This window comes from Mercenaria mercenaria, chromosome 17 (genome assembly GCF_021730395.1).
Source record: "Mercenaria mercenaria strain notata chromosome 17, MADL_Memer_1, whole genome shotgun sequence".
NCBI classification, from domain to species: Eukaryota; Metazoa; Mollusca; class Bivalvia; order Venerida; family Veneridae; genus Mercenaria; species Mercenaria mercenaria.
In genome coordinates this window covers 4,730,800-4,758,592 of record NC_069377.1, presented here as the reverse complement: position 1 = coordinate 4,758,592, position 27,793 = coordinate 4,730,800, and the positions used below count along the sequence as shown (strand labels likewise).

General features: G+C 35.6%; 1 protein-coding gene across 1 annotated transcript; it reads right to left on the bottom strand.

The window, feature by feature from the left end:
- Window positions 1-617: 617 nt before the first annotated feature.
- Window positions 618-27,760, bottom strand: LOC123536296 (RNA cytidine acetyltransferase-like). Its single transcript, XM_045319348.2, has 23 exons — window positions 27,666-27,760; window positions 26,469-26,641; window positions 25,850-25,941; window positions 24,885-25,056; window positions 24,387-24,509; window positions 23,606-23,667; window positions 22,784-22,898; window positions 21,946-22,053; window positions 19,937-20,164; window positions 16,520-16,618; window positions 16,065-16,201; window positions 14,890-15,280; window positions 11,812-11,928; window positions 11,325-11,426; window positions 10,270-10,344; window positions 8,973-9,223; window positions 8,401-8,449; window positions 7,694-7,787; window positions 6,461-6,568; window positions 5,401-5,573; window positions 3,366-3,584; window positions 1,696-1,847; window positions 618-812 (listed from the first exon to the last, which is right to left on the bottom strand). Exons 2-23 carry the CDS (start codon window positions 26,574-26,576, stop codon window positions 713-715), a joined length of 3,075 nt encoding a protein of 1,024 aa, XP_045175283.1. The 5' UTR covers window positions 26,577-26,641; window positions 27,666-27,760; the 3' UTR covers window positions 618-712.
- Window positions 27,761-27,793: the final 33 nt, after the last annotated feature.

The following is a 27,793-nucleotide window of genomic DNA, read 5'->3' as shown; positions in this document are numbered from 1 at the left end:
TAAGTTTCAGTCAAGTACATGCATTGGTTACGGAGATATGAGCTTGCATTCAAAACATTGTAATGGTAACATAAATAGGTGAATAAAGCAGGAAAGCAGAAATAAGTAAATACAAATACCATAATTAATTATCAGAAAAATATGAGCAACAAATACCCAGATTTTGAGAGAAGTAGATATTTGAGTAAATACGAACATTCACATAAAATATCAGCTTAATTCTTATAAGCAAACAATAACACACTTGTTTTAAAAATATTGCATCTTTATTTCCTACTTGCAACAATGACACTTGCCAACTTCTAGCAAAGTACAACAAATAATTTCATATTTACACTAATATTATATTTTATGCCCAATGTTCACAAGACATATCAATTTACTTAAAAACATCTTTTTTCTAATCAGTTCAGGTACTGTTTACTTACACTATATAAATCATTTTTAACATTAACTGAGAGTAGCAATACTAATTAACCTTTTGGTTAAAATATGTATTAATATTGTATATTTTTCTATCAAATTTATATACAATATGAATTTTGTACCTTAGTTCAGCCATATATTAACACCAGCATGCATTTTCTAAACCGCTATCTTAAACATTAACATAAGTGTAGTGAGTCTCTAATCTTGATGTCAGAATTTTCCAAATTTTAAAATTATCTGCAAAACAATTTTAGTATCCAAGTCTTTAAAAATAACGTTTCAATTATTGTTTATGTTTCTTTTTGAATTTCTTCTTTTTAGAATGTTCTCTATGTTCCTGTGCTGAACTTTCTTCCTGCTTCCTCTTCTTCTCCACCAGTGTACTATAAATACAGAAAACTGTTTAAAATTGCAAGTCTGTGAAGATATTGAGGATACAATGTACCTGATTGTTTCAGTGTAAAATTGAAATATATTTCACAAATGAACACCAAATGCAATATTTTCATGTGTGGCATAGCCAGGAGTGAAAATGTAGGATATGGTGTTCATCAGTGAAAAATATTTTGATTTTACGAATGAAACAATAAAATTTTCTATTTTCCATGTTCTGAACAAATTTACCCATGTTATAGTTTCTTACTAGTGAATCTGATATTTTTTTCACTGTGAAATACCAGACATATTTCACTCTTAACATTCTGGTAATTCACTGAAAAACATGTAATAAATTTTTTTAACAAATCTCACTTTTTAATTTCTAGGGCAGTGTTACAAGTACAATTTTTAGTGACTTGTGCCGCATGCCAGCAAAATGTGTAAAACACATTTACTTTGTCTTTGTATCAAGTGCATGGCCTATATGCCCTTGCTTGAACCAGATTCAATTTCTGATCTGGTCACAAGGCAGGGTAACTATTACAGTCCCTTGACTGAAAAAAACTTGACTTAGGAACTGGTCGCAAAACAGGGAAACTACTTCAGTCCCTTGCTTGAACTATACTTGACTTATGGACTTATCTCAATGCAGGGAGTTCCTGGCTCAAACGAGACTTGACTTCTGAACTGGTCACAAAGCAGGTAAACTACTTGAGTTCCTAGCTTGAACCAGGCTTGCCTTCTGAACTGGTAGCAAATTAGGGAAAAGCAAAGTCAACAATGATACACAGTAACTTTAGGTGTAATATTTTAGAATCTACATTGAAATCTGAAACTATGGCATCTGCTTTCTGCATAATACACCATCAGCAGAGGAAAAACTTTTACCTTTTAACACTGACAAGCCCTTGTTTCCCCGAGCCTAGAGCTTTATCCCAGTCGACCTCTGACCCTTTGATAGCAAACTGCGCCAGATCTGCTTCCTGTAATTCTGCTAACTTTTTCTTCTCTTTCTTTTTTACTTCTTTGGCAGCTTCAGTCTGAAATTCCAATTTTAACATTTGTAAAAAGAAGTTAAAAGTTGCAAAAAAGACATTTGACAAACCCTTTAAACACAAAAAAGGGAGTCAGTGGCACAGTGGTTAGCAGGTTGGACAACAACGCGGGCGGTCCAGGTTCAATGAGTGTTCAGTGAGTGATTTACTTGAATTAGTACTGTTTCCAGCAGTATCGACCTAGACTGGATGCTGGAGAGGTAAATATGATGCCTACCGTGGGCTAAACTGGAAATAAGTTGTTCCATCCATTCCAGGTGCGGACTTTACCCACATTAAACAAGAACTTTTACCTTTACCTTTTTTTTACTGTTTACTTAATTAAATTGATTTAAACATAAATTCTATTCCTTCATCCAATCGAGAAAAAAGTACAATGTACAAACAAAACATCTAAAACAAAGGCAATAAAGTTCATACAATATTTCCTCCAATCTAAGTATCATGGTTTGACTCTGGTTTAATTTACCACATTCAACATGCAAGATTTTACTGTAAATGACAATCAGAAAGGTCACTACTATTCACTGCAAGACCACATGTGATAATGTTAGGGAATTTATTACTGAGATGAAAGTATGACATTTGTTGAAAGTTTGCCTTTATCAGTGGGTTTAGTCAACTTGCAGACTGTACAGAATAAATGTGTTTCAGGTTATTTAAGATATCCACCACAGTACAGTTACATTCACAATTAAATATCAATTAGAACAGTCATTTTATGGCAGTGCACATTTATACTGTGTTATTCTACGTCTACTCAGATGCTATGCAATACTTGTTCATATTTTCAAATATGAATTTTGGTCTGGTCTAAATTAATTTTAAGAATTTTTTTTTATATACATGTACAGTGTAATAGCCAAGAAGTTATTGTACATACATAATATACTTTCTAATGCAATATTGAAAAATAAAGTTGATACATATAAATTCTACATTTTCCTGCCATACCATGCACATGTTTTCAGGGTGGTGACTTGGAAATGAGCCGTGCCATGGGAAAACCAACATAGTGGGTTTGCGACCAGCATGGATCCAGACCAGACTGCGCATCCGCGCAGTCTGGTCAGGATCCATACTGTTCGCTACCAGTTTCTTTAATTCCAACAGGCTTTAAAAGTGAACAGCATGGATCCTGACCAGACTGCATGGATGTGCAGGCTGGTCTGGATCCATGCTGGTCGCAAACCCACTATGTTGGTTTTCTCATGGCTCAAATATTGGATAGCTGAAATTTTGAGATATGCGAGTTCGAGATATTAAGTTTCAACTGTACGTCAAAATAAATGGGAACAGCCATTGTGACTCGTACAACTAAACTTTTTCAGTTTTAATATATTCATTGATGCTGTACAGTTATGTTTTGCATTTATTTCAAAGGTTAGATTTTCTTTCCACTGCACAGAAAAGGTATTGCTGTTGTTGCTAGTATGAATGAACAGACTACTTTATATGACCGATACCCCATGTCAATTCTGCGGGAACACAAAAATCACATACCAGTTCTTCATCAATAGTTTGCTCTACTGGATTTAAGTTGATTTCTTGTCTTTCCACCATCCCTTTTTCAACATCCCTTTCCATAATCTCTGTGAAATGTTGTACCATCTTACGTATGATTTTATTGAACAACCCCAGAAGCTGTGAGGCAGGCAGGTCTAGCTGTTTCTCCAAGTCTTCTACAGTTTTATGTTGCAGTCCAAAACCTAACAGGACTCCCTGAAACAGAGACATGACTTTACAAGCAGACTGGAATTAACAGTACAGATAAGCAGACAATACCACTATTCAAAAGTATCCAAGCCCTTCTACTTTTATAGAAAAAGGCTATAACCAGTCTCAATTTCCAGGCATGTGATTGGTTGGTTCTGAAGGCAAATTCAACAAGAGCTGTCCGTAAGACAGCCAAGCTCGACTATTCGAAATATTGTCACAGAAGCAGGAAATTATTACCCAAAATGTTAAATATCAAAAGAGTTTTAAGTTCGAAACGGGACATAATTTGACTAAAATGCATATCAGAGTTATGGGACTTGATGCTATCAACTAGTTTAATAACCCCGAAGAAACATGTTAAGTTTCAATTCCATATCTGCATTAGTTTTGGAGATAGTAACTTGCATGTAAAACTTTAACCAGAATTTTCTAAGTCCAAAAGGGGGCATAATTTGCTCAAAATACATGTTAAGAGTTATGGAACTTGACCCAGTGAGGTTGGTAACTGACCTAGAAAAAGAATAAATAAGTTTCAAAGCTATATGCCTTTTGGTAATAGCTGTATGTACTTGCACGCAAAACTTTAACCAGGATTTTCTAAGTCCAAAAGGGGGCATAATTTGCCCAAAATACAAGTCAGAGTTATGGGACTTGATTCTATCAACTAGTTTTATAACCCCGAAGACACATGTGAAGTTTCAATTTAATATCTGCATTAGTTTTGGAGATAGTAACTTGCATGTAAAACTTTAACCAGGATTTTCTAAGTCCAAAAGGGGGCATAATTTGCTCAAAATACATGTCAGAGTTATGGGACTTGGCCCAGTGAGGTAGGTAATTGATCTAGAAAAAGAAAAAATAAGTTTCAAATCAATATGCCTTTTAGTAATAGCTGTATGTACTTGCACGCAAACTTTAACCAGAATTTTCTAAGTCCAAAAGGGGGCATAATTTGGCCAAAATACATGTCAGAGTTATGGGACTTGACCCAGTGAGGTAGGTAATTGATCTAGAAAAAGAAAAAATAAGTTTCAAATCTATATGCCTTTTAGTAATAGCTGTATGTACTTGCACGCAAAACTTTAACCAAAATTTTCTAAGTACAAAAGGGGGCATAATTTGGCCAAAATGAAGGTCAGAGTTATGGGACTTGGTGCTATCAACTAGTTTTATAACCCCGAAGACACATGTGAAGTTTCAATTCAATATCTGCATTAGTTTTGGAGATAGTAACTTGCATGTAAAACTTTAACCAGAATTTTCTAAGTCCAAAAGGGGGCATAATTTGCTCAAAATACATGTTAGAGTTATGGAACTTGACCCAGTGAGGTTGGTAATTGACCTAGAAAAAGAATAAATAAGTTTCAAAGCTATATGCCTTTAAATGATAGCTGTATGTACTTGCATGCAAAAACTTAACCAAGGTGTGACGCCGACGCCGACGCCGACGCCAGGGTGAGTAGAATAGCTAGACTATTCTTCGAATAGTCGAGCTAAAAATTGACCAATGGCAAAGTTGCATTCTCTGACTGGTCTTCAGATGCAGTTTTATAATTGTGGAACCAGTCCAGGTAAGTAAAACATGTTGTATCTGTTAATTCAAATGTTTGCTTGGCATAAACCTCTCAGAATGATTAAAAACCTAATTCTCAGGATACATGAACACAGCAGGCAGTTTTAACTTCTGTTCTCAGGATACATGAACACAGCAGGTAGTTTTAACTTCTGTTGTAACTGCTAAGATGACTGCAACTCTAACATATGTACTGACTCTTAGGGTCAAAGTGTAATATTGTATGTGTAAAAAACGATAACTTACCCCCTGTACTACACTAAGGTGTACTTTAATGAGATCTAGGAAGTATATTCTAGCCAGGGTTGGTACAAGATCCATTATAAGATGGTAGTCTACCATGTTCTGCGAGTACAATTCAAGCCTCTTTATATCATACTTGGTTAGATATATCTCCAGTTCAGCTGCATTTAATGTTTCTGTAAAAAAGTCACACATTTTGTTTTAAAACTACAGGGTAACTGTAAAATCTCATCCTGAGGAAATTCAGAAAAAATAGTGGGTTCTTAATTGTTACCATTGTCTAAACTAGAAAGAAAAACTATAAGCCTGCCTTGTTACTCAGTCAGGTAGAACATAACTTTGAATCAGAGGCTTGTAAATTCCCATTTTCTATGTGACAGTTTGACAGAAGGTATTAAAGTCTTTTGTTCTCCACTGCTGATTAATGTGAAAAAGTTGTCAGTTATGTGTGGAGGACAATTCAGTACTAGTATAGAATCCTGGAGCACTAGTCAGCTTCCTACTACAGTTATTAACTAAAATATAGTTCTAACTAAACTAGAAATACATTCTGCATGCCCATGGGCAGAATGTTGAGTCCGCCAGCACCTTTGGCCTCTAAGTGTGACCTTGACCTTAGACCAGACACTCTGTCTCATAATGGTAAACATTCATGCCAAGTTACATCAAAATCCCATCATGCATGAAGAAGAAATGCTCCGACAAACTTCAATTTGACCTTTGACCTCCAACTGTGACCTTAACCTTTGAAATAGGAACATGGGGTTTGCGCATGATACTCCTCCTCACTGCGTAAACATTCATGCAAAATATAAACAAGATTGGTCCATGCATGTCAAAGTTATGGTCCGGACAGACGCACATACACCGACCCACCAAAAGTGACGACTATATCAAGCTCACCGCAAGCGGGCTCGACAATAAATGAAAGAATGTAATGTAAATCAGACAGATTTTACCAGATATTATATATTACATCCTTCAATCTCAGATTTGCATCAGTTCAAGCAGTCAAACAAACATTCAACAGTAACAGTATATCTACTGTATAACAGCCACTTACTTTTACTGTCAGATTTGAACTGTTTTTGTTGGAGAACATTGAGTGACATTGCCGGGGTAAATTCTCTAAACTGGTAAGACAACAGTGAGATGAATCGACGTCGGAAATCTGTAAAAAGGAAATATTCTATATCAATATCTTGCTAGAATAATATCACATACAAATAACTGTTCTAAAGCACAGCCTTTCCAAAATCTACACAAAGCCTTTATATGCTTTCAAAAACAAAGAAATACAGTAACAAACTGCTCACACCAGTTTTCAATGCCTTCAGCACACAGGGTCACTCGAGCAATGCATGTGGTTCCTTGCTGTTTCCCGATATTTTCTATGTTGCGACAGCTTGAAATCCTGGATATCTCCAGCATTTTGCTCCTCTTGTCACCTCCAGTGATCAGTCTTTTACTGTATGCCCTCTTCCATGAGGACCTGTCAGAGTAGCTGCGTAGGTAAATTTAAGTCTCATGTATGCTCTAACTTCTGACTTACTGACCCACTAAACAATAGGGGTCACCTTCTGTTCATAATACAATCATCCGATTAACCTGATTCACTGCAAGCCCAAGCCTTCTCCACTTATCAAGTGGGAAATCGGTCTCAATGACCTTGACCTTTGAAATACTGTCCCTAAATCAAAAAGGGACCATCTATCGACCAACAGGCAATCATCCAGTGAAGTTTGACCATTGCAGGTCCAAGTCTTCTCTAGTTACTGAGCAGAAACTGGTTTCAGTCTGAATGTCAGTGTTCTCCAGTTATTGAGCAGAAACTGGTTTCAGTCTGAATGTCAGTGTTCTCCAGTTATTGAGCAGAAACTGGTTTCAGTCTGAATGTCACTGTGTTCTCCAGTTATTGAGCAGAAACTGGTTTCAGTCTGAATGTCACTGTGTTCTTGACCTTTCATCCAAAACAACAGAAGTAATGTACTATCTGCAGAAAATGATCTTATGAAACTTGACCACTGTGGGTCAAAACGTTTCTGTTACTGACTGTAAACCAAAGAGTCTACTGAGACCAGCCGACAGACATGAGCAAAACAATAAATCCAAGGTGGTATACATATATGGACTTTATCCATTAAGATCCATTTGAAGGAAAGCACTATCTTGGACTGCATATTTTTTTATACTGGTGATTCTGCATCATGAAATTGTTACATTGTTGTCTACTGCACTCAGAAAGAACTCTTCTCTAAACAAAGAAACACAATTATAAATCAAATGTAAAACTAACCTTTCCAGAATGCAGGTAACCAGTCACTCTCCTCCTCTGGGTCTGCACTCAGTGACTTCAGCATAATACAAGAATGTTCACCTGTCAACTCGTTCTGTAATGTAAAACAAGAATTATCTTTATAAAAGATTGGCATCATATTTTGAATGACCCAAATTTGTTAACATGAAGGGAGGAAATATTGTTTTTTTTATATCACAGTTTTAATGAGTTAAGCAACTATTACACAAGTAAATTAACACTTTTCACACTTCACTAAATAAGTCATCCCCCATTGGCACACTGTACTGGCTTGGAGCCACCACAAAGTACTGGCCGGGAACCTGTAGCCAGAAAAAAATTATTTTTTCTTTATTATTTTCTCAGAAACAAATTGCAATTAGAACCACAAATAAACTCAGTAAGGCAACAGAAGTAACTGTTGTGCTAACCTATCAACTACTGTTTTCATTGTGACAGTAAGCAAAACAACTTTACTACTTGACGGTGCCTAAAAATTCATCAACTTGCATTGCTCTCTGGACAGCTCTATTTAATTCCTATTGCTAAATATAAATATAGCCTCTTTCCATTTTAATGTTGTATGGATTAATTATGTATTTGCAAGATAATCTAATGAGCTGATAATCTCATCCTTCCCATCCCTTTCAGCAAAGATACATTAAATGTTCATACTGAAACTAGCTAAATCGGTTTAGAAAACTTACCGCTGTCTGTCTCAAATACACAGGAACAAAACCACATTTCTTCCAGAATCTACAAAATGGATAAAATACAAAGGCTGATAGCATTTCATGTTTCAAGAAATATTTCATACGTAGCTACCCAAGACTGCTTTTCAAGCTGTAATGTATGTTTTATTGGCAGCTTCAGCCGCCTAAAGCCGCCACCTAAATTTGTGATAGCATTCTATGGAGATTTGAATGACATGTTTGTGCATAATTTACATTACCAGGAAGAGTGCCGAGGAGATTAAATCAAGAACAAATTCTATTTTCAGAGGCGGCAATAGATGACAGCACACCGTGTTGTTGCCATGAAGGAAAATTATATAATGATACCTTAAAACAATTCACAGTAGTTTACAAACTATATGGCCATAGACTGAAGAGGCCAAAACAGCTATTTCGTGGGGATATAAATTAGTGGATTTTGACCTCTGAGCATAAAACAAATGAGAATTTTACTGCTTTGTTGGGACTGAATTTCACAAACTGACTCAACCACGAAATCCACCAAAATTTGTCCACCACAAAATATATGATTTCATAAGAGTTACCTGAGCAAGTCTGAAGTCATGCCGTATGATACTCCAATATAGTCCAGGTGTTCAGCTTTCCTCTCGTTTAGCTTCATTAACAGTGGTGGTAAATGTTTCCTCGCCACTACTCTCTCCTCAAGGAGACCTGCGTCCTCGTCGTCCATATTTTCAGCCTCGGTATTCTCCTCTAGGTTTGCCTCAGAGATACTCTGAATCTTTCCCAGATAGTACTGTTCAAGCAGATTCATTGCTCTGCGCCCATAACCCATCTGAAGGAGATATAAGGTACAGTTAAACCTTCGATAATGATACCCCTGAAGAGCAAACTCTTCAATACAAAGCAGATAATGTATCACCAATGAAATTTTGTGATTTTGGCAAAAATGACAAATATGAATTTGTGGGTTTCAAACTCTGTAGATCAAAATCCACAAAAATTAGCCGTAACATAGTAGCTTCTTACAATTGGATTAAACTCTTAATAAATTAACTTCTCCAGAGGAACTAGAATTGTGTTCATTGGACACAGATGCCACCACAAACTGTGACATCCTCTAAATAGCAATGTTTTTATTAAAGATCATCTTTACATGAAGGATATTCGACCTAAAGTTTGAAGCAAATTGTATTCAGATAAGGTTGTGCATCTGAGCAACTTTGAATCCAAGTGTATGAGGGGTTGAACATACAAGATTTTTCTCTGTATTCTATATAGTGAAACTATCAAAGGGCCACAAAAATCAAACCAGGGGAGATAAATGAATACCACAGAAGACATAAAGAACATTCCCCTCATCCTGGGCTCAAATCACAACATATCAGAATATTGTAGGCTGGGTATTTTTCATGTTGCTTTATTTCATGATTTCATATTAATACCCTCATTCCAGTTAAGATTTCTCAAAAAAATGACTGTTTATGCATCCTGGCAATCATTCAGGTGCTGATTAGGTTTGCAAGTCATACAGTTTGCAAACATTAGCCAAAATAAACCTATTCCAAATACTAAGAAATCATTTAATTTCATGGGCAAGAAATTTCTTGTACTGGGGACAAACTGGCTATTTCATAGAGATATGAATTCATGGATTTCAAATGTTGAAAATAAAATGAAAAAACTTCTTCTTGTTTGTTTGGATTTAATTTGGTGGAGCCACACAAGTACAAAACCCATGAAAATCAGTCCCCCACAAACATTAATGATTTCAAAGATATACCCAGTCCAGAGTAGGAAGACTCCATTGCTCTCGGCTGCTTTAGAAGTTAGTGCTTGCATAAGATGAGTGGACGTTATAAATGCTGGTATGTAACTTACCCCCTGATAGTCAGGATGGGTGGCTATTCTAACAATACGGGCTCCTGAAAGACTCGGGAAATCATGGTCCTGAAACTAAAATGTCAACACATTTTGATGAGTATTTGAAACTACAGAAAAGACTGAAAATTACACACAGCAATTTACACAGAGCAAATAGCTAAATCATATAGAACTAGAGATGCTTTTGAGAAAAGCGCACGTCTCTCACAACTGCCTAATCGTCTAAATAGTAAGTCAGTCTTTATATACTGTTTACTTAATCCACATGTGCATGCGCTTTCTTGACACCAAAAGGACGCCTATACTACTACTAGTAGTATAGGTGTCGGTTTGGGGGCAAAACTGTGCAAGAAATCTGAGTGTTTTTGGTAATTCAAGGGCCATAATTCCAAAGTGCTAAGGCCGATTTGGCTAGTTATCGAACTTGGCCGAGCACTAATTGGCAGACACATTCTGTTGAAGTTTGGTGAAGATCGGATGAGAAATGAGAAGTGCGGACAAGCTTTGTGACAGACAGACAGACTGGAGTAAATCAATATGTCTCCCACACCACTGTGTGGTGGGAGACATAATTAATTCTACTGCAATTTGTATTTCATTGCACTCTTACTTATTCTCTAACTCAAAGGTACTAATCTGTTTTATGTCTCACATCTCATTCTTCTGCCTACACTTCCTAAGAATGAAGCGGACCTCCAATGTCTGTTTAAAGACAACATGCATATTTTTCAAGTTTACACCTTGGTTTTGAAGGAATGTTCCTAGGAATATGCTCATTATCTTATAGCTATCAAATGGGACATACTTCTTTCAAAAAGTTTATTACAATATACTGTAAAAGCACATATTTTCGCTGGGTCAAAATTTCGCCAATTTTGAGTACGTTCACGACGTTAAATATTCGTGAAATTGTTAAAATGTATCATACTTGAATTTGAATTATACTAATAGTGAATATTTACACAGGGATTAATTTTCGGGAGATGTGGGGTCTCGCGAATATAGCGAAAATTAAACCCTTGCGAAAATTTCTGCTTTTACAGTAAACCAACCTGCTGTGAAACAGTCCATGGAATGAGATCTCCTGATGCCCGTTTTCCTCGGGACAGACTGTTCATAATTGAAGACTTTGATATTTCACCTTCCAAACATACCTACAGAAGAAAATATTGATATGATGTCCCTAATGTAACAACTGTTCAATCCTTAGCCTGTTGGCGGCAAGTGATTCTGCCTTTGCGACCAGTGCAGACCAAGATCAGCCAGCAAATCTTTGCAGTCTGATTATGGTCTGCACTGTTCGCCATTCAGTCTGTATCTTTTTGGTAAGCACCCCATTTAACAGTAAATGGTACTGTCCAAATTGAAAGATGGACAAGTTCATTATAGAAATTTAGCATGGTAAGGGTAAATCACAATTATATGAAAATCACTACTGAACAAACACATATTTGATTTTTTCATTTTTCAAAACATAGTTAAATTTTGTTAATTAGTTTTAGTTGGTTAGGGCTTCATACGACTTAGTTGGAAAATTACCTGTAGAACACACAGGACTTCAGGTAAGGTTGACTGGTTTGGGTCCACAGGTCCTAGCAGTACAAATATATGATGAGCTGGGGCATCTGATAGCAACTGTAAGTCATTCGGTGTGTTCTGTAATATATAATGTCCAAATAATTTAATTAAAACAAGAGGACCATGATGGTCCTGAATCGCTCACCTCTTCCCACATGATCCAGTTTTGAGTATGACGTCGTTTTTTCTAGTATTTGATATAGTGACCTAGTTTTTGAGCTCATGTGACCCAGTTTTGAACTTGACCTAGATATTATCAAGATGGAAATTCTGACCAATTTTCATGAAGATCCATTGAAAAATATGGTCTCTAGAGAGGTCACAAGGTTTTTCTATTATTTGACCTATTGACCTAGTTTTCGAAGGTACATGACCCTGTTTTGAACTTTACCTAGATATCATCAAGGTGAACATTCTCACTATTTTTCATGAAGATCTCATGAAAAATATGGCCTCTAGAGAGGTCACAAGGTTTTTCTATTTTTATACCTACTGGCCTAGTTTTTGACCGCACGTGACCCAGTTTCGAAACTGACCTAGATATCATCAAGGTGAACATTCAGATCAATTTTCATGAAGATCCATTGAAAAATATGGCCTCTAGAGAAGTCAAAAGATTTTAATAATTTTAGACCTACTGACCTAGTTTTTGACCGCAGTTGACCCAGTTTCAAACTTGACCTAGATATCATCAAGATGAACATTCAGACCAACTTTCATACAGATCCCATGAAAAGTATGGCCTCTAGAGAGGTCACAAGGTTTTTTTATTATTTGACCTACTGACCTAGTTTTTTAAGGCACGTGACCCAGTTTCAAATTTGACCTAGATATCATCAAGATGAACATTCTGACCAATTTTTATGGAGATCCATTCACAAGTATGGCCTCTAGAGAGGTCACAAGGTTTTTCTATTTTTAGACCTACTGACCTAGTTTTTGACCGCATACGACCCTGTTTTGAACTTGACCTAGATATCATCAAGATGAACATTCAGACCAATTTTCATACAGATCCCATGAAAAATATGGCCTTTAGAGAGGTCACAAGGTTTTTTTATTATTTGACCTACTGACCTAGTTTTTGAAGGCACATGACCCAGTTTCAAACTTGACCTAGATATCATCAAGGTGAACATTCTGACCAACTTTCATACAGATCCCATAAAAAATATGGCCTCTAGAGAGGTCACAAGGTTTTTCTATTATTTGACCTACTGACCTAGTTTTTGATGGCACGTGACCCACTTTCAAACTTGACCTAGATATCATCAAGGTGAACATTCTGACCAATTTTCATGAAGATCTCATGAAATATATGGCCTCTAGAGAGGTCACAAGGTTTTTCTATTTTTAGACCTACTGACCTAGTTTTTGACCGTACGTGACCCAGTTTCGAACTTGACCTATATATCATCAAGACGAACGTTCAGACCAACTTTCATACAGATCCCATGAAAAATATGGCCTTTAGAGAGGTCACAAGGTTTTTCTATTATTTGACCTACTGACCTAGTTTTTGAAGGCACGTGACCCAGTTTCGAACTTGACCTAGATATCATCAAGGTGAACAATCTGACCAATTTTCATGAAGATCTTGTGAAATATATGGCCTCTAGAGAGGTCACAAGGTTTTTCTATTTTTAGACCTACTGACCTAGTTTTTGACCGTACGTGACCCAGTTTCGAACTTGACCTATATATCATCAAGATGAACATTCAGACCAACTTTCATACAGATCCCATGAAAAATATGGCCTTTAGAGAGGTCACAAGGTTTTTCTATTATTTGACCTACTGACCTAGTTTTTGATGGCACGTGACCCACTTTCAAACTTGACCTAGATATCATCAAGGTGAACAATCTGACCAATTTTCATGAAGATCTTGTGAAATATATGGCCTCTAGAGAGGTCACAAGGTTTTTCTATTTTTAGACCTATTGACCTAGTTTTTGACGGCACATGACCCAGTTTCGAACTTGACCTAGATATCATCAAGATGAACATTCTGACCAATTTTCATAAAGATCCCATGAAAAATGTGACCTCTAGAGTGGTCACAAGCAAAAGTTTACGGACGCACGCACGCACTGACGACTGACACCGCGCGATCACAAAAGCTCACCTTGTCACTTTGTGACAGGTGAGCTAAAAACCCATCTTATTTTCAATGAGACATTCTGTGTTTTGTTGTGCTGCATGTCACAACAATAAAATTAGCTACCATGGCAACTTTCTAATTTAAATGATTCTTGAAGACCTAAGGCGCCCCATTGAGCCTTTAACAATACACAAGGCAATGGGAAAGCTTCTTCACTTGAAAGAATTCTACATAAGAAATGGAGTTTCAAAACTGTAACTACCTGACATTTAATATAACTTACTTATCTCTGGCATCAAAGGATTTTGTTTCCTTAGCAAATTAGAATTTATTGGTTGGGTTTGTTGTCACATGACAGCTGATAGTCTAATATCCAATCCTAATATACAATACCATTTCCCACCCCTGACACAATTTTGTTGTTGTTGTGGTTATATAAGTAATTCATTATACACCAAATAAACAAATACATGTATAGACAAAATGACTCATTCTAAACATAATAAGTTGGTATAAGTCAAGGGAGATAACTCTGGTCTAGATTAATGAAATCTCTAACAAAACCCTAGGTGCACAACTTCATATGCTGAATAATATTCTTGTAATATTTTATAATCCTAGGTCAAATTCTGTTTGAGATACATGCGGCACAAACTTTAAGGCCCTTTTTATGCTTATTTTTGATGTAGTCAAGGCCCTAACTTTAGTCTGGCTGTGTAAAGTCCCATTTAAAACACCAGTTGCATAACTTAACATGCTGAATAATAATCCTGTGAAATTTCATGACTTTGGGTCAAACACATTTTGAGATATCCATGACACAATATTGGATGGATGGAAAGAAGGACAATCAAACAAGGGCAACTCTTAAGCACTCCCTGCCCCCAAATAATTTTGGGAGGCACAAAAACATAGCCATCTATAATGTTTCCATACCTTATAATGAGATGACACATAAAGTCCCATAATCCTGTGCAAGAATGACTCCGACGCTTTGTGATAGGAGAACAGTGTGTCTCTGTTTACATAATACAGTTCACAAAGTTCCGGTAACGGGCAACCAGACAATATTCTAGGCACGTCTGTCGCGTTTAAACACAACAAATCATTTAACCACTTCTCTACAGGATCATTATCAGCGTATCTGATTGATTCATTCAACACAACTTCCTGCAGGATCCGGCCTGATGATGATGATGTGCCTTCTGATTTGGTTGCCATGGCAACAGTTTTCTTCAACTCTGAGGTCACACCTCCATAAGTGGAAGACTGTTGCCGAAGTTGCTGAATTAGTTTGAGTGACAAGGACCTTCCCGTTCCTTCGTATCTGAAATTTACAATATGGACTTGACTTCATATCATCTGCATATATTGTAAAGAGTAAGGACTTGTTTAGTTGGGCTTAATGCTTTTAATCATTATACCAGTCAGTTAACCTAGCCAGACTATATTCAATACTAGTAGAAGCTATGACCTCCTGGATGTCTTGTTCTATACGTACTGAGCTCATCAGACACAGCTTGGTCAATTTATTTAAATTTCTAGGTACACTAACAAATAATACAAAAAGAAAAGCACAGATATAACAGCCAGACCTGTTTCAAATTCACGCATTACTTTTGGATATCATTCTGCCAAATCAATTCTTTTAACATTTTTTATTTTCACACTGATACACAGTGCAGGTGATATGGTAACCTTCTAGCAAAAGGGGTCCGCCATAATGGGTGACTTGTGTTTAAATGTGGCTGGATCAAGTTTAACGACTTTTGTCCTAGAGCCGAAATGATCAAAAAGGCCATTCTGCTATAACTACTATCTATTTTGATAATTTTGGCTCTTTTCATTTGTTTCACTAATTCATTTTAGTTAAACAGTGTTGATAAACAAATTCACTAATCAATCAACACAGACATGAGACCTAGGAATGTGTACAAAAGAGAAAATTTTATGTTTGCAGTTGACTGGTTACAGCTTGTTTAACCATAATTGAATGTTTGTACTGTGAACCAGTCAACCAATTATCTTTTTAGATTCTGATTTTAAGACTGAGCACTAATTGTACCTTTTACTTTTTTATTTTTTCATTCATACAGCACCGCCTTACTTACCCATTTATAGTAGAGGACATAAACACCAAGTATGGTCCGAGGAGATTTTTCACAAGTGGGAGGGGTATAGCAGCAGCTTCGTCTATACACACTAACTCTGCTTGACCCAATTTGTGCGAGTCTGATGGATGAATATACTGAAACACACAAGCAATGTCAAGTCAACAAAAACCCAAAGTGATTTTTTTTTTAAATTTCAAAGTTGTACCAAATTATAAAATTAAATGTCATTAAACAAGTAAAATTTCCATTTATTTTATCTTTATAATTAGTATATTTAATGATCTCACAGCAATTTCAACATTTGTAGCGCAGTTTATTAGTTCAACTATTTTTTTCTATATTTAAACAGTTTACAGGTTTGACTAAGCTCTCTATACCTGATTAGTTTACAGGCTTGACTAAGTTCTCTATATTTGAATACTTTAAAAATATTTTGACTGACTGTTTCTTACCTGAACAGTTTGACGATGTTCTCTGAAAATATTCACTCTTACAATAGCTTTGTTAAAGTCTGGATTAGTAGACTGGATTATCTCATAATCCAAATGTTCCTGAAACAAAGGATAACCGTAAATGTTCCAGAAGAAAGAAGACAACATTTTCTAATACATGTAACATCAAACAATTTTCTTAACCTGTATCCTGCTGGCGGCAAGTGATTTTGCCTTTGCAACCAATGCAGACCAAGATCAGCCTGCAAATCCATGCAGACTGATCATGGTCTGCACTGTTCACTATTCAGTCAGTAAATTTTCAGTGAACACCCCTTAAGATAATAAGTGATGCTACCCACACTGAATGACAGACCAGTCCATTTTAGAAATTTAGCAGGGTAAGGGCTAAAAGCAAACAATTATTTTAAAAGCTACAGCTGTACTGATATAGTAACACAGCAAAAATGTCCTGTAAAATAGTACAATTCTGGTATTATAATACAATCTATTCTAAATATATTGCCTCAAATACCAGAGTTCATAAGGTCTAACAAAATAAAATAACAAGAGCTGTCGGAGGACAGCAACGCTCGACTATTCAACAGCCTTGTCGATTGAATGAATATGGAAGTCGAAAAAGGGACATAATTTAGTAAAAAAGCAAAATAGAGTTATGGAACCTGCATAGTGCTTATCAGCTCATGACAGTGGACAAGTGTGTGAAGTTTCAATCCATTCCCATTAGTGGGTACTGAGATACCAGCTTACATATAGGAATTTAACCAAAAACTCCTAAGTTGAAAAAGGGGCATAATTTTGTAAAATGCGAAGTTGAGTTATTGACCCTTTGCATTGCACGTCATATCATGACAGTGAACAAGTGTGTGAAATTTCAATCCTTTCCCATTAGTGGATACTGGAAACCAGCTTACATACAACAAGAGCTGTCTCCATAGGATGACACATGCCCCTGATGGCACTTTAAATGAATAGTTATGGCCGATGTTCGAGTTTAGGACCTTTGACCTACGGAGCTGGGTCTTGCGCGCGACACGTCGTCTTACTGTGTCACACATTTATGCGTAGTTATTTTAAAATCCATGCATTAATGACAAAGATATGGACCGGACACGCCCATCAATGCACTATCATGAAAAAAGACCTTTAACATCTAAGTGTGACCTTGACCTATGAGGTACGGACCTGGGTCTTGCGCATGACACGTCGTATGGGACCTGCTTTGTGCATGTCAGATCATGACAGTGAATAAGTGTGTGAAGTTTCAATCCATTCCAATTAGTGAGTACTGAGATACCAGCTTACATACAAAACCTTAACCAAAAAATTCTAAGTCGAAAAAGGGGCATAATTTTGTAAAAAAGCAAAATAGAGTTATGGAACCTGTGCAATGTAAGTCAGTTTATCACAGTAAATAAGTGTGTGAAGTTTCAATCCATTCCCACAAGTGGTTACTCAGATACCAGCTTACATACAAAACCTTAACCAAAATTTCTAAGTCGAAAAAGGGGCATAATTTTGTAAAAAAGCGTAATAGAGTTATGGAACCTGTGCAGTGTAGGTCAGTTTATCACAGTAAATAAGTTTGTGAAGTTTCAATCCATTCCCATAAGTGGTTGCTGAGATACCAGCTTACATAAAAAACTTAACCAAATCGGGACATGGACGCGGACGCCGACGCATGGGCGAGTCCAACAGCTCTACTATTCTATGAATAGTCAAGCTAAAAATGCACAAACAAAACCCTATTTGAATACTACTGTGAGCAGTGTGACACTTCTATAAGATTTCACCTTCCAAAAATGAGGTAAATACGTTAAGAAAAATACTGTCACAGGCAAAGAGTAAGCAAATTTTAAATTATGTTTACTACATCCTTGACAGAAACCTCTTTGATATGGCAGGCTTAAATGAAAAGCAGTATACAAAAAACAAGAGCTGTCCGTAAGACAGCCAAGCTCGACTATTCGAAATATTGTCCCAGAGGCAGGATAATATTACCTAAAAAGGTTAAATATCAAAAGAGTTCTAAATTCAAAAGGGGGAATAATTTGACCAAAATGCGTATCAGTTATGGGACTTGCTGCTATCAACTAGTTTTATAACCCCTAAGGCACATGTGAAGTTTCAATTCAATATCTGCATTAGTTTTGGAGATAGAAACTCGCATGTAAAACTTTAACCAGAATTTTCAAAGTCCAAAAGGGGGCATAATTTGCCCAAAATACATGTCAGAGTTATGAAACTTGATCCTGTGAGGTAAATAATTGATCTTGAAAAAGAAAATATAAGTTTCAAATCTATATGCATTTTAGTAATAGCTGTATGTACTTGCACGCAAAACTTTAACCAGAATTTGCTAAGTCCAAAAGGGGGCATAATTTGGCCAAAATGAAGGTCAGAGTTATGGGACTTGCTGCTATCAACTAGTTTTATAACCCCATGTGAAGTTTCAAATCAATATCTGCATTAGTTTTGGAGATAATAACTTGCATGTAAAACTTTAACCAAAATTTTCTAAGTCTAAAAGGGGGCATAATTTGCTCAAAAAACATGTCAGAATTATAGAACTTGACCCAGTGAGGTTGGTAATTGATCTAGAAAAAGAAAAAATAAGTTTCAAATCTATATGCCTTTTAGAAATAGCTGTATGTACTTGCACGCAAAACTTTAACCAGAATTTTCTAAGTCCAAAAGGGGGCATAATTTGGCCGCAATGAAAATCAGAGTTATGGGACTTGCTGCTATCAACTAGTTTTATAACCCCGAAGACACATGTGAAGTTTCAAATCAATATCTGCATTAGTTTTGGAGAAAAAATAAGTTTCAAAGCTATATGCCTTTAATTGATGGCTGTATGTACTTGCATGCAAAAACTTAACCAACGTGTGACGCCGACGCCGACGCCAGGGTGAGTAGAATAGCTAGACTATTCTTCGAATAGTCGAGCTAAAAACACTTATTTAATTCTATTTAATTTTTACTTTATTTAACCCTTACCCTGCTAAATTTCTATAATGAACTTGTCCATCTTTCAATTTGGACAGTACCATTAACTGTCAAAAGGGGTGCTTACCAAAAAAGATACTGACTGAATGGCGAACAGTGCAGATCATGATCAGACTGCATGGATGTGCAGGCTGACCATGATCTACAATGGTCACAAAAGCAGAATAAATCGTGTCCAGCATGGTAAGGGTTAAAGGTTCATGCATCCAGATTTATGCAAATTTTTCCGAAATATTTAAAAGGCTTGCTTTAGATAGTAACTGTACTAGAAAGAAATTTATAAGTGCTTCGGATCTGGAAGCAAGTCCATTTATTAACAATTTATATGTGTTATCTTATTAAAAAAATTTGATACTGTTTGCACTCTTCATTCAACTATCCCCTGTACAACAGATAACACATTCTTACCTGATATTCAAGAGCATCAAACCCTTTGAAGATAAATTCAAACAAAGTTTTCAAATTTTCTGGACTAGGTGATGTGACAAATATATTTGAGTATCCAAACCCCACTGCTGTTGCTATTGCGATACCTAATGCTGCAGATTTACCCCGCCCTCTAGCTGCTGTCATGGCAACAGTGCTGCGTAATGTCTTCTCTGAAATAGCTTCAACAAACTTCAGAAGGGCTTTTGCCTGAAAATGACATGAGAACTTCAGTATACCTGAAATTTATTTCAAACCATGTCTATTACATTCTTTAACTGTCAATTTTAAGGCCTACGGCTTTCAATATTTATGGATAGATGATGTCTCAATGGACATTTCTGGCTAGTTGTATAACAGTATTACACGATATTACAAGGTGACCTGGTCCATTCAGGTATCCGTTAGAAATATCTGTTTACAATACAAAGAAATCGTCATGGACTAAAGTTGCCTCTTTGTTTTTTGGAGGTTTAAGGTAGTGGACCCATTATGACATTTAGCATTTTCCGTGTGCTTCATGTGAGCTACGCCATGAGAAAACCAACATAGTGGATTTGTGACCAGCATGGATCCAGACCAGCCTGCGCATCCGCGCAGTCTGGTCGGGATTCATGCTGTTCGCTTTTAAAGCCTACTGCAATTAGAGAAACTGTTAGTGAACAGCATGGATCCTGACCAGACTGCGCGGATGCGCAGGTTGGTCTGGATCCATGCTGGTCACAAAGCCACTATGTTGGTTTTCTCATGGCGTGGTTCATGTACTATTCTGGCATCCTTTTGCCAAAACAGAACACTGCTTTTTCATAACAGAAAATGCTGAAATTGCACACTTAGAATACTGAATTGGATGGAAAATGCAGATTTTCATTATGGGCCAACTACCTTGATGTTGTTTTCAACAGTATTTAACTTAAGGTATTAGATCACTAATAGAGAACCTCCTTTTTGAAGAGTATTCAATTCTTACCATAAACCTACTTTTACTGTAATTCTTAGAGGGGGGCGTAGGTTCAAGCCCTACTGGGACCAAATTTTTTCCCCTTATTTTCCTTTTTTCCTAGTATGTTTTTACTTCTTTCAAGACTTATTATTGATTTCTTGTAATCTTATAAGCGATTTCTTGGTGTTCAAAGTGAATGTACTACTTAAACAGAAGGGGTAGAGTTACACATCTTTAAAAATATTGAGTTACACACGGTGAAAGTTCTCTATTTTGCTTTCACACTTAGATTATATATTGTGGAAGAAATTTAGGTAGGTTTTACGTCTGCCCTAAGGTTATTTTTAAATGGAGTAAGCAAAATTCAAAACAGAAACACAGCATTCGATCTTATTTTTTCAATGTTGAAGTATGAATTCTGTCTCATTAAAGCCTTTTAATTGAGGCACCATAGAAAAAATGATATTGACATTTTTATTTTGTGTTTTATAATTGTTTACCAATAGTTTGATGTTTCTTTCATTAAAGTTAATGGTAAAATGAGTTCTCTGCAAACGTTTTGGGTAGTGGCTATCACTTTGAAATTTGTCTCTACTTGAGCTTGAGGAGATACCATAAGTTATACAAAATTTATAAAAAAACGGCACGGTAAAAGTTGTTTAAAAATTGCAAAATAGTGCAAAACACGGTTACCTTTCAGAATATACCAAGCAAAGACCATTTTGTAAACATTACTATTAGTGACCTAATACCTTAAATAACAGTTGTCAGTTAACTTAACAAGTGTTTCTGCACTATGTGCCAATTTAGAGTGTTCTCCATAAGTTAAAGACAACATTTCAACATAAAACAAAGATGGAGGACAACTGTTCAAACACACTGTCTTCTGTAAAATCCACAAGAGATAAATTTGCCTTGCCCATGGATAAAATCTCTCAAATTAGTCTTGTACTCTACTTTCTAAAAAGCTCAGCTTTCTTCAGGGATTCAATAAACTTTTCAAATCTCTAAACTCTATAGTATCTGTACAAATAAATAAATAAACTACCTGATCTAGTGTTTTGCAACATTTGACAAGCGCACCAACAGGCTGTGTATCTTGTAATGAATCTTTCAGGTCCCGTAACTCTTGTTCCGCAGAGCTAATGGAATCTTCCTGTTATATGGATTAAGATAGATATACATGTACAATGAAATCATTCACATGTATGTTTGTGGATTTCAAATTTTAAACATAAAACCAGTGAGAATTTTAAATTCTTGTAAGAATTCAACCCTTTCCCTGCTAAATTTCTATTATGAACTTATCCATCTTTCAATTTAGGCAATACCATTTCTCATTCGAAGGGTGTTAACTGAATATTTACTGACTGCATAGCTAACAGTGCAGATCATGATCAGACTGCACTATCACTCTGATGATCTGACCTAGGTCTGCACTGGCTGCAGAGGCAGAATTATCTGCCGCCAGCAAGCTAAAGGTTAATTTTGTAGATTGATTCAACCATGAAATACATGAAAATTATTTCTCAACAAATATTATTGATTTCACAGTTTCTCCCTTTTCATACACAAACATATCACATATCTTAACTTTAATGCCAGGTTTGTTTCAATGAATTACCTGCTGGCAATCAGTTATGCATATCTGGTAGATAGGCTGGGAGTTCTGGGCCCAATTGTTCGAAACTTTAACAGGCTGTTCCACTAACTGGCTGTTAAATTTTAAGTCTTGGTGGGAACCTAGCGCATGCTCAGACAAAATTTAATGTATTCTTCCCATGTTAAGTAGGCAAGAATACGTAATCACACAGAAAGTGACAAGAGTCAAATATAATCCACTATCTTAATTACTCAGACAGGCATTTAACTGAACTTGAATTTACCAGAGATTTAGCTGGGACTGGTTGTATGCTCAACACATGTGAGGAGAGTGGTAGAAGGTTGAACTGATCATCTATTACCATACAATTCTTGCATGATGCCAGGGACAGAATAAACCTGTAAATATGACATGACTACATTCACATGTATTGTAATACTGGTATACCATAACATCATAAAAACTCTGCAAATATTACAAGTACAGTGCAACCTCTGTAGAGCAACACCCTTTGGAAGAAACAAATACAAATGTATTGACTGTTATTTAGAGGTTGTTGCTCTGGAGAGGTACATTTGATAGTTTATTTCAGCTTAGGGTAATTTTGATGATGTTGTTATAAAGAGGTTTTTGCTTAAGAGAGGGCCGCTCTGGAGAGGTTGTACTGTATAATGTAAAATTAAACAGCGGTTGAGCATTTTCATGCTTGTTCTAGTACCAGAATGTGTACTATTTCATTCCAACAATGTCTAGGCCGTCAAAATTCTACCGTTTATGACACAACCTACTTAAATAATAAAATAGAAAAATTTTAGTCAACAACCATAACCGCTTGTCTGTCGATGCCCTCTCTGAGAATTTTGGAATATGTATAATTATTTATTCAATTATGTATGATACTATGCACTGAGATATATGTTTTAAGTAATTCAAAGAAAACTAAATCAATCTGTCATGAAATTTAATTCATAGCACGATTCTCATATCTGAATATCAATTTCAAATTGACCATGCATTGATCAAAGGTGAGGGTAAGGTTCGGGAACTCTTGCGAGTTTTAATTATTAATTAGTTTTTCTTTCTCATATAAAGTTTAATACCAAACCTTTCATTAAATCTGCCAACAACATCTTGATGGGCCTCTGTTCTGTACCGTAGATGTACATCCTGATAATATAGAGATAAAGCAAATAATCTGCATTAGAACATGTGGTGAGTGGAAACCATTTTGACTTTAAGATGAATACAAATGATTAATAATGCCACTTGCAATTTCAAAATATTTCTGAATATTAATCTTCATCATGTCATAAAACACAAACTTTCATATTTACAGTGATATATTTTTTGCTACTTTTTGCAACCAAATACAGGCTGTTTCACCTAGCAAAAATTAGTTATATTTTCCCCTAAATTTGTTATATTTTCCCTTTAAGAAAATGTTCCGTAATATACATATATAGTGAACAATTTTAGGAAAGTCAATGTCTATGTATATGCGAAAATTACATGAGCTACAATAATTTTGTGTTAAACCATTACACCGTTTGGTAGAAGGCCACTATAACATTTGTTAAACCATGCCAATGCTAAAATGTGTCACGTTAACTTGCAATGACGTCAATGTTTTTGTTGCAACCAAGAAAGAACGCTACTATATTTTATCTACTGCTTTTGATTAAGGGCATATGAGAATCAAAATAATGTATAGCAAGATCGTGTTTTACCTATGGTAAATAATACACTCAAAATCAGTTATACGTCATCAGAGTAATTCACTTGGGTTACGCCCTTGCGAAATTATTCCGCGGTCGTATAACCTCTTTCCGTGTATTAATAACATTAAAACACTGTTTTTCTATACATTATTTCTTAAACAAACTAACCATTGTCATTGCATAGAGTTGTTTCAAAGAGTTCATGGAGTTCAGCAAAACAGTGATAATTCCTCCTCCTTCCACAGTCTCTATTGTTCTGGCTAGTAAGTTTGGGGTCATTGCTTCAAAGTCCTGTAACAAAATATCACATTTCGAAATTACAAAACTAATTTAAGTTTTCATGTTTGCTTGATTTTAGTTGGAGGGAAAAATTGGGCCAGAAAAATGAGTTCCTAATAACCAAGATTTCCTTATAACTGAGTTTTAACTGTAAATGTATTTAAGCTAAAATGCAAACGATATCATACCTAATACTAACCTAAAGCAGGGGGTAGGGCAGTGGGGGACTGGGACTATTTTCAAATTGTCCTTCTAATGGGTTATATAGTAAAATATGGTGAAATTCCATGTGGGCTCTGGGACAAGCTGGGCAAGTTGGATAATTCATTTTTTTGCCCCTGTGTGAGGATATTATTTCATCAGCTAACGAAAAACAAGATCACAAACCTGTAGAATACACATTCCATATGTATTTCCAAGGATTTTGTGTGTCTCAGCGTAGTAACAGTATCTAATGTCTGTTGCCGATATGAACAGCTCAAAGGGGTCATCTTCCTTGACATCTATCTTGCCGCTCTTGATCTTCTTCTGCAGCTGTCGCATTCTTTTCTTTCTATGACTTTAAATATAAATACATAATATACAATAAGACTAACAAACAAATTTTATGACAGAAATCTTTATTTTATGTGCAATGCCTACCAGTCACTGGTTATGGTTGCTGACACTTAAATATTATCACCGTACCACTGCAGGCTCATTCCCCACTCAAGTCCTCATGAGAAAGTAATCCTACTAGGTTGCAGAAAGTCAATGGTTCTAGACTACCTAGCTGTGCCTTAAGTAGAAATAATGCCAGAAGGAGCGCCATGGGTCTTCATCAACCAACAAAAACTAAAATGTGGCAAAATTAAACCATCATCAATTCAATTTCAAACCCAATAGAAATTTAATTTCATTGACGACACTTCCTTCATTCAAACTGGAAGTGGAACATTAAAATCAGATTTGATAAGAAATGGCAAGCTTGAAATGTTTATATTCTCCTTTGATAACATTCCAGTAGCATAACTAAGCAAGGTCTGTTAACTTCTAAAGGAGATCACATCTTTAGCTGATGAATACAAGATACATGTAGCTTCAAGAAACTTGCAGTTTACATAGTAACAAAAGAGCAATGGAAAATTATCCTTAAATAACAGCTTTGGTCAAATTGTTTATGTGCTGCCTGAATTTGAGTTCAACATAAATTGATTGTCACTCCCTGAATTTTAAAAAGGTTTCCAAAATATCAATAAAGTTAATTTCTGACAGCAAATAAAGGGGGTCAATTATTTCACAGGTGTTACAACAAAACTCAATAAACATATCGATCTTAAAAATGTTTTATTTGTAATGTTAAGAATTCTTACCTGCTGAATCCTAATTCTTTCTTATAACACCATAGGACAGAGGGTCGTGCCTTCACTGATGCTTTCGACAACATATGATGCAAGATAACAACCTAGAAAATCAAGACAGTTATTCACTGTTTTTTATACAGAGCAAGTTCTAATTGATAACGCTTTCAGTAACACAATACATACTGAATAATACAGAATTTTAGTGAGTTCTGTTTCGCCAAAATAAAGCGCCGCTACTCAGTCAACTGCTGAATTTGGTTGCTACAACAGTAGAGATGTTTGTCTCAAATTAAAGCTACGTACATACCAAGTCTGTTGACAATAAGTCAATTTAAACTAAACCATCTGTTAGACGCTGCCTGCCCATCTAAACAAAGACATACTTATTCTAATAAGCAGGCTTATTTTTTGAAAACTTGTAAGGCTGCTCAAGTACAATGGATAACATAAATAATAATATCTCAGAAGTCTTCACTTCCATGAGACAGAGACACTCAAATAAACAGTCATATAACTGACTAATTTCAAGTAATTTCATTATATAACTGAGTAAGGTCAAATAAACTAAATAAGGTCTTATAACTGACTTAATATATATGTAACTGGCTATGAATATCTGAAAGCATACCTGATCTTTGGCATGGTCTCCAATCACTACAAACATTGTTCTGTGTTTCTCTGCCACTCCATTCTCTATCAACACCCGAATACGGTTATCTATCTTCTTACGTACCATTCTTCTTTTATGTCTTCACCATTCCTTTATACGCACAGAACACAACTTTTCAGTGTAAATAGTGACTGAAAAGTAGATAAATGTCTTATATGATTTTTTTTTTATGTATCAAAGCTAACTAGATTTTGAAAAAAAATTATCAAAGTTTTAAAACCCGTTTCCTGATCTTTCCAAGTTTGTTAACTACCATTATTCGACAGTATGAGGAAATTCATAACTTTATCATGACATCACAGTACATTAGGGGTTCTAACTGACCAATCAGAGAGCTGCATTTTCAAGTACCTGCCAGTTTCCACTTGGATATAAAGAAGTACATTTACAATGAACATATAGTGACTTTAGAAATAAATATCACACTATTTTAGAAATCAAATTAAAATTTTTCACTGCACATGCCCCAGGTGATGCTACAAACAACAAAACCTTGAGGTTTCATTGAAATATTTTATGGATTGATAACTTTATTCTAGTTAAAAGTTTGAAATTTTACACAGGGAGTCTATGATAAAGTCTGAGTAAAATGTAATCAATACCCAAGTGAAATAAGTATCATTCCACAATGTTTTGGACATGTAAAGTTAAGAATAATTTCAGTTCGTACATAGTTTTATGTCTTGCACCTGTCACACCATATTTTTTAAGATTTAAGTCTCTTCTTAAAAATTATGGATTTACACACTCATATAAAGTTTCTATCATACATGAATACAAAGAAGTATAAATTTTTATAACTCTTTGATGAATATTAATGTTTAATTTATTAAAGCAAGTAAATCTGCCAGGTATATTATGACTTTTTTCTATAAAATATAAGATCATGAAATAAGTCATCCAATAAGCCAAATGAGTAAGGCTAGACAGCATCTACACCTGTTGTTTAACGTTGTCCTAGTTCAGATAAACTGACTTAAACTGATAAAAGATTTATTTGGACCAGAATAACTTGACTGTCTAATGTAATGCCTAAGGTGCATATATTGCATCGCGAAAATGTAAAACAATTCAAAATAATTTTCCTTATGCGCAATATAACAATAGTGATTTCATAACAGTATGTAGAATGAAACCAAACAAACTGTCACTCACGTATTCAAAGTGGTGTTAATAATAATATCTTGGAAAAAATACTAGAAAAAATTTGTCAACAAACGCATGTGGTAGGAACTTTCTTCTGAGAGAGAATCTACATACTCACCGTAATATTTTTCATTCCT

Excerpts from the sequence above, each read along its gene's own strand:
- LOC123536296 (XM_045319348.2), bottom strand. The coding sequence starts at position 26,576 with ATGGTACGTAAGAAGATAGATAACCGTATTCGGGTGTTGATAGAGAAT. Across the intron at positions 15,281-16,064 it reads ATGTCCTCTACTATAAATGG|ATACGAAGGAACGGGAAGGT; the intron begins GTAAGTAAGGCG and ends TGTAAATTTCAG. Across the intron at positions 3,585-5,400 it reads ACCTTAGTGTAGTACAGGGG|GGAGTCCTGTTAGGTTTTGG; the intron begins GTAAGTTATCGT and ends TCTCTGTTTCAG.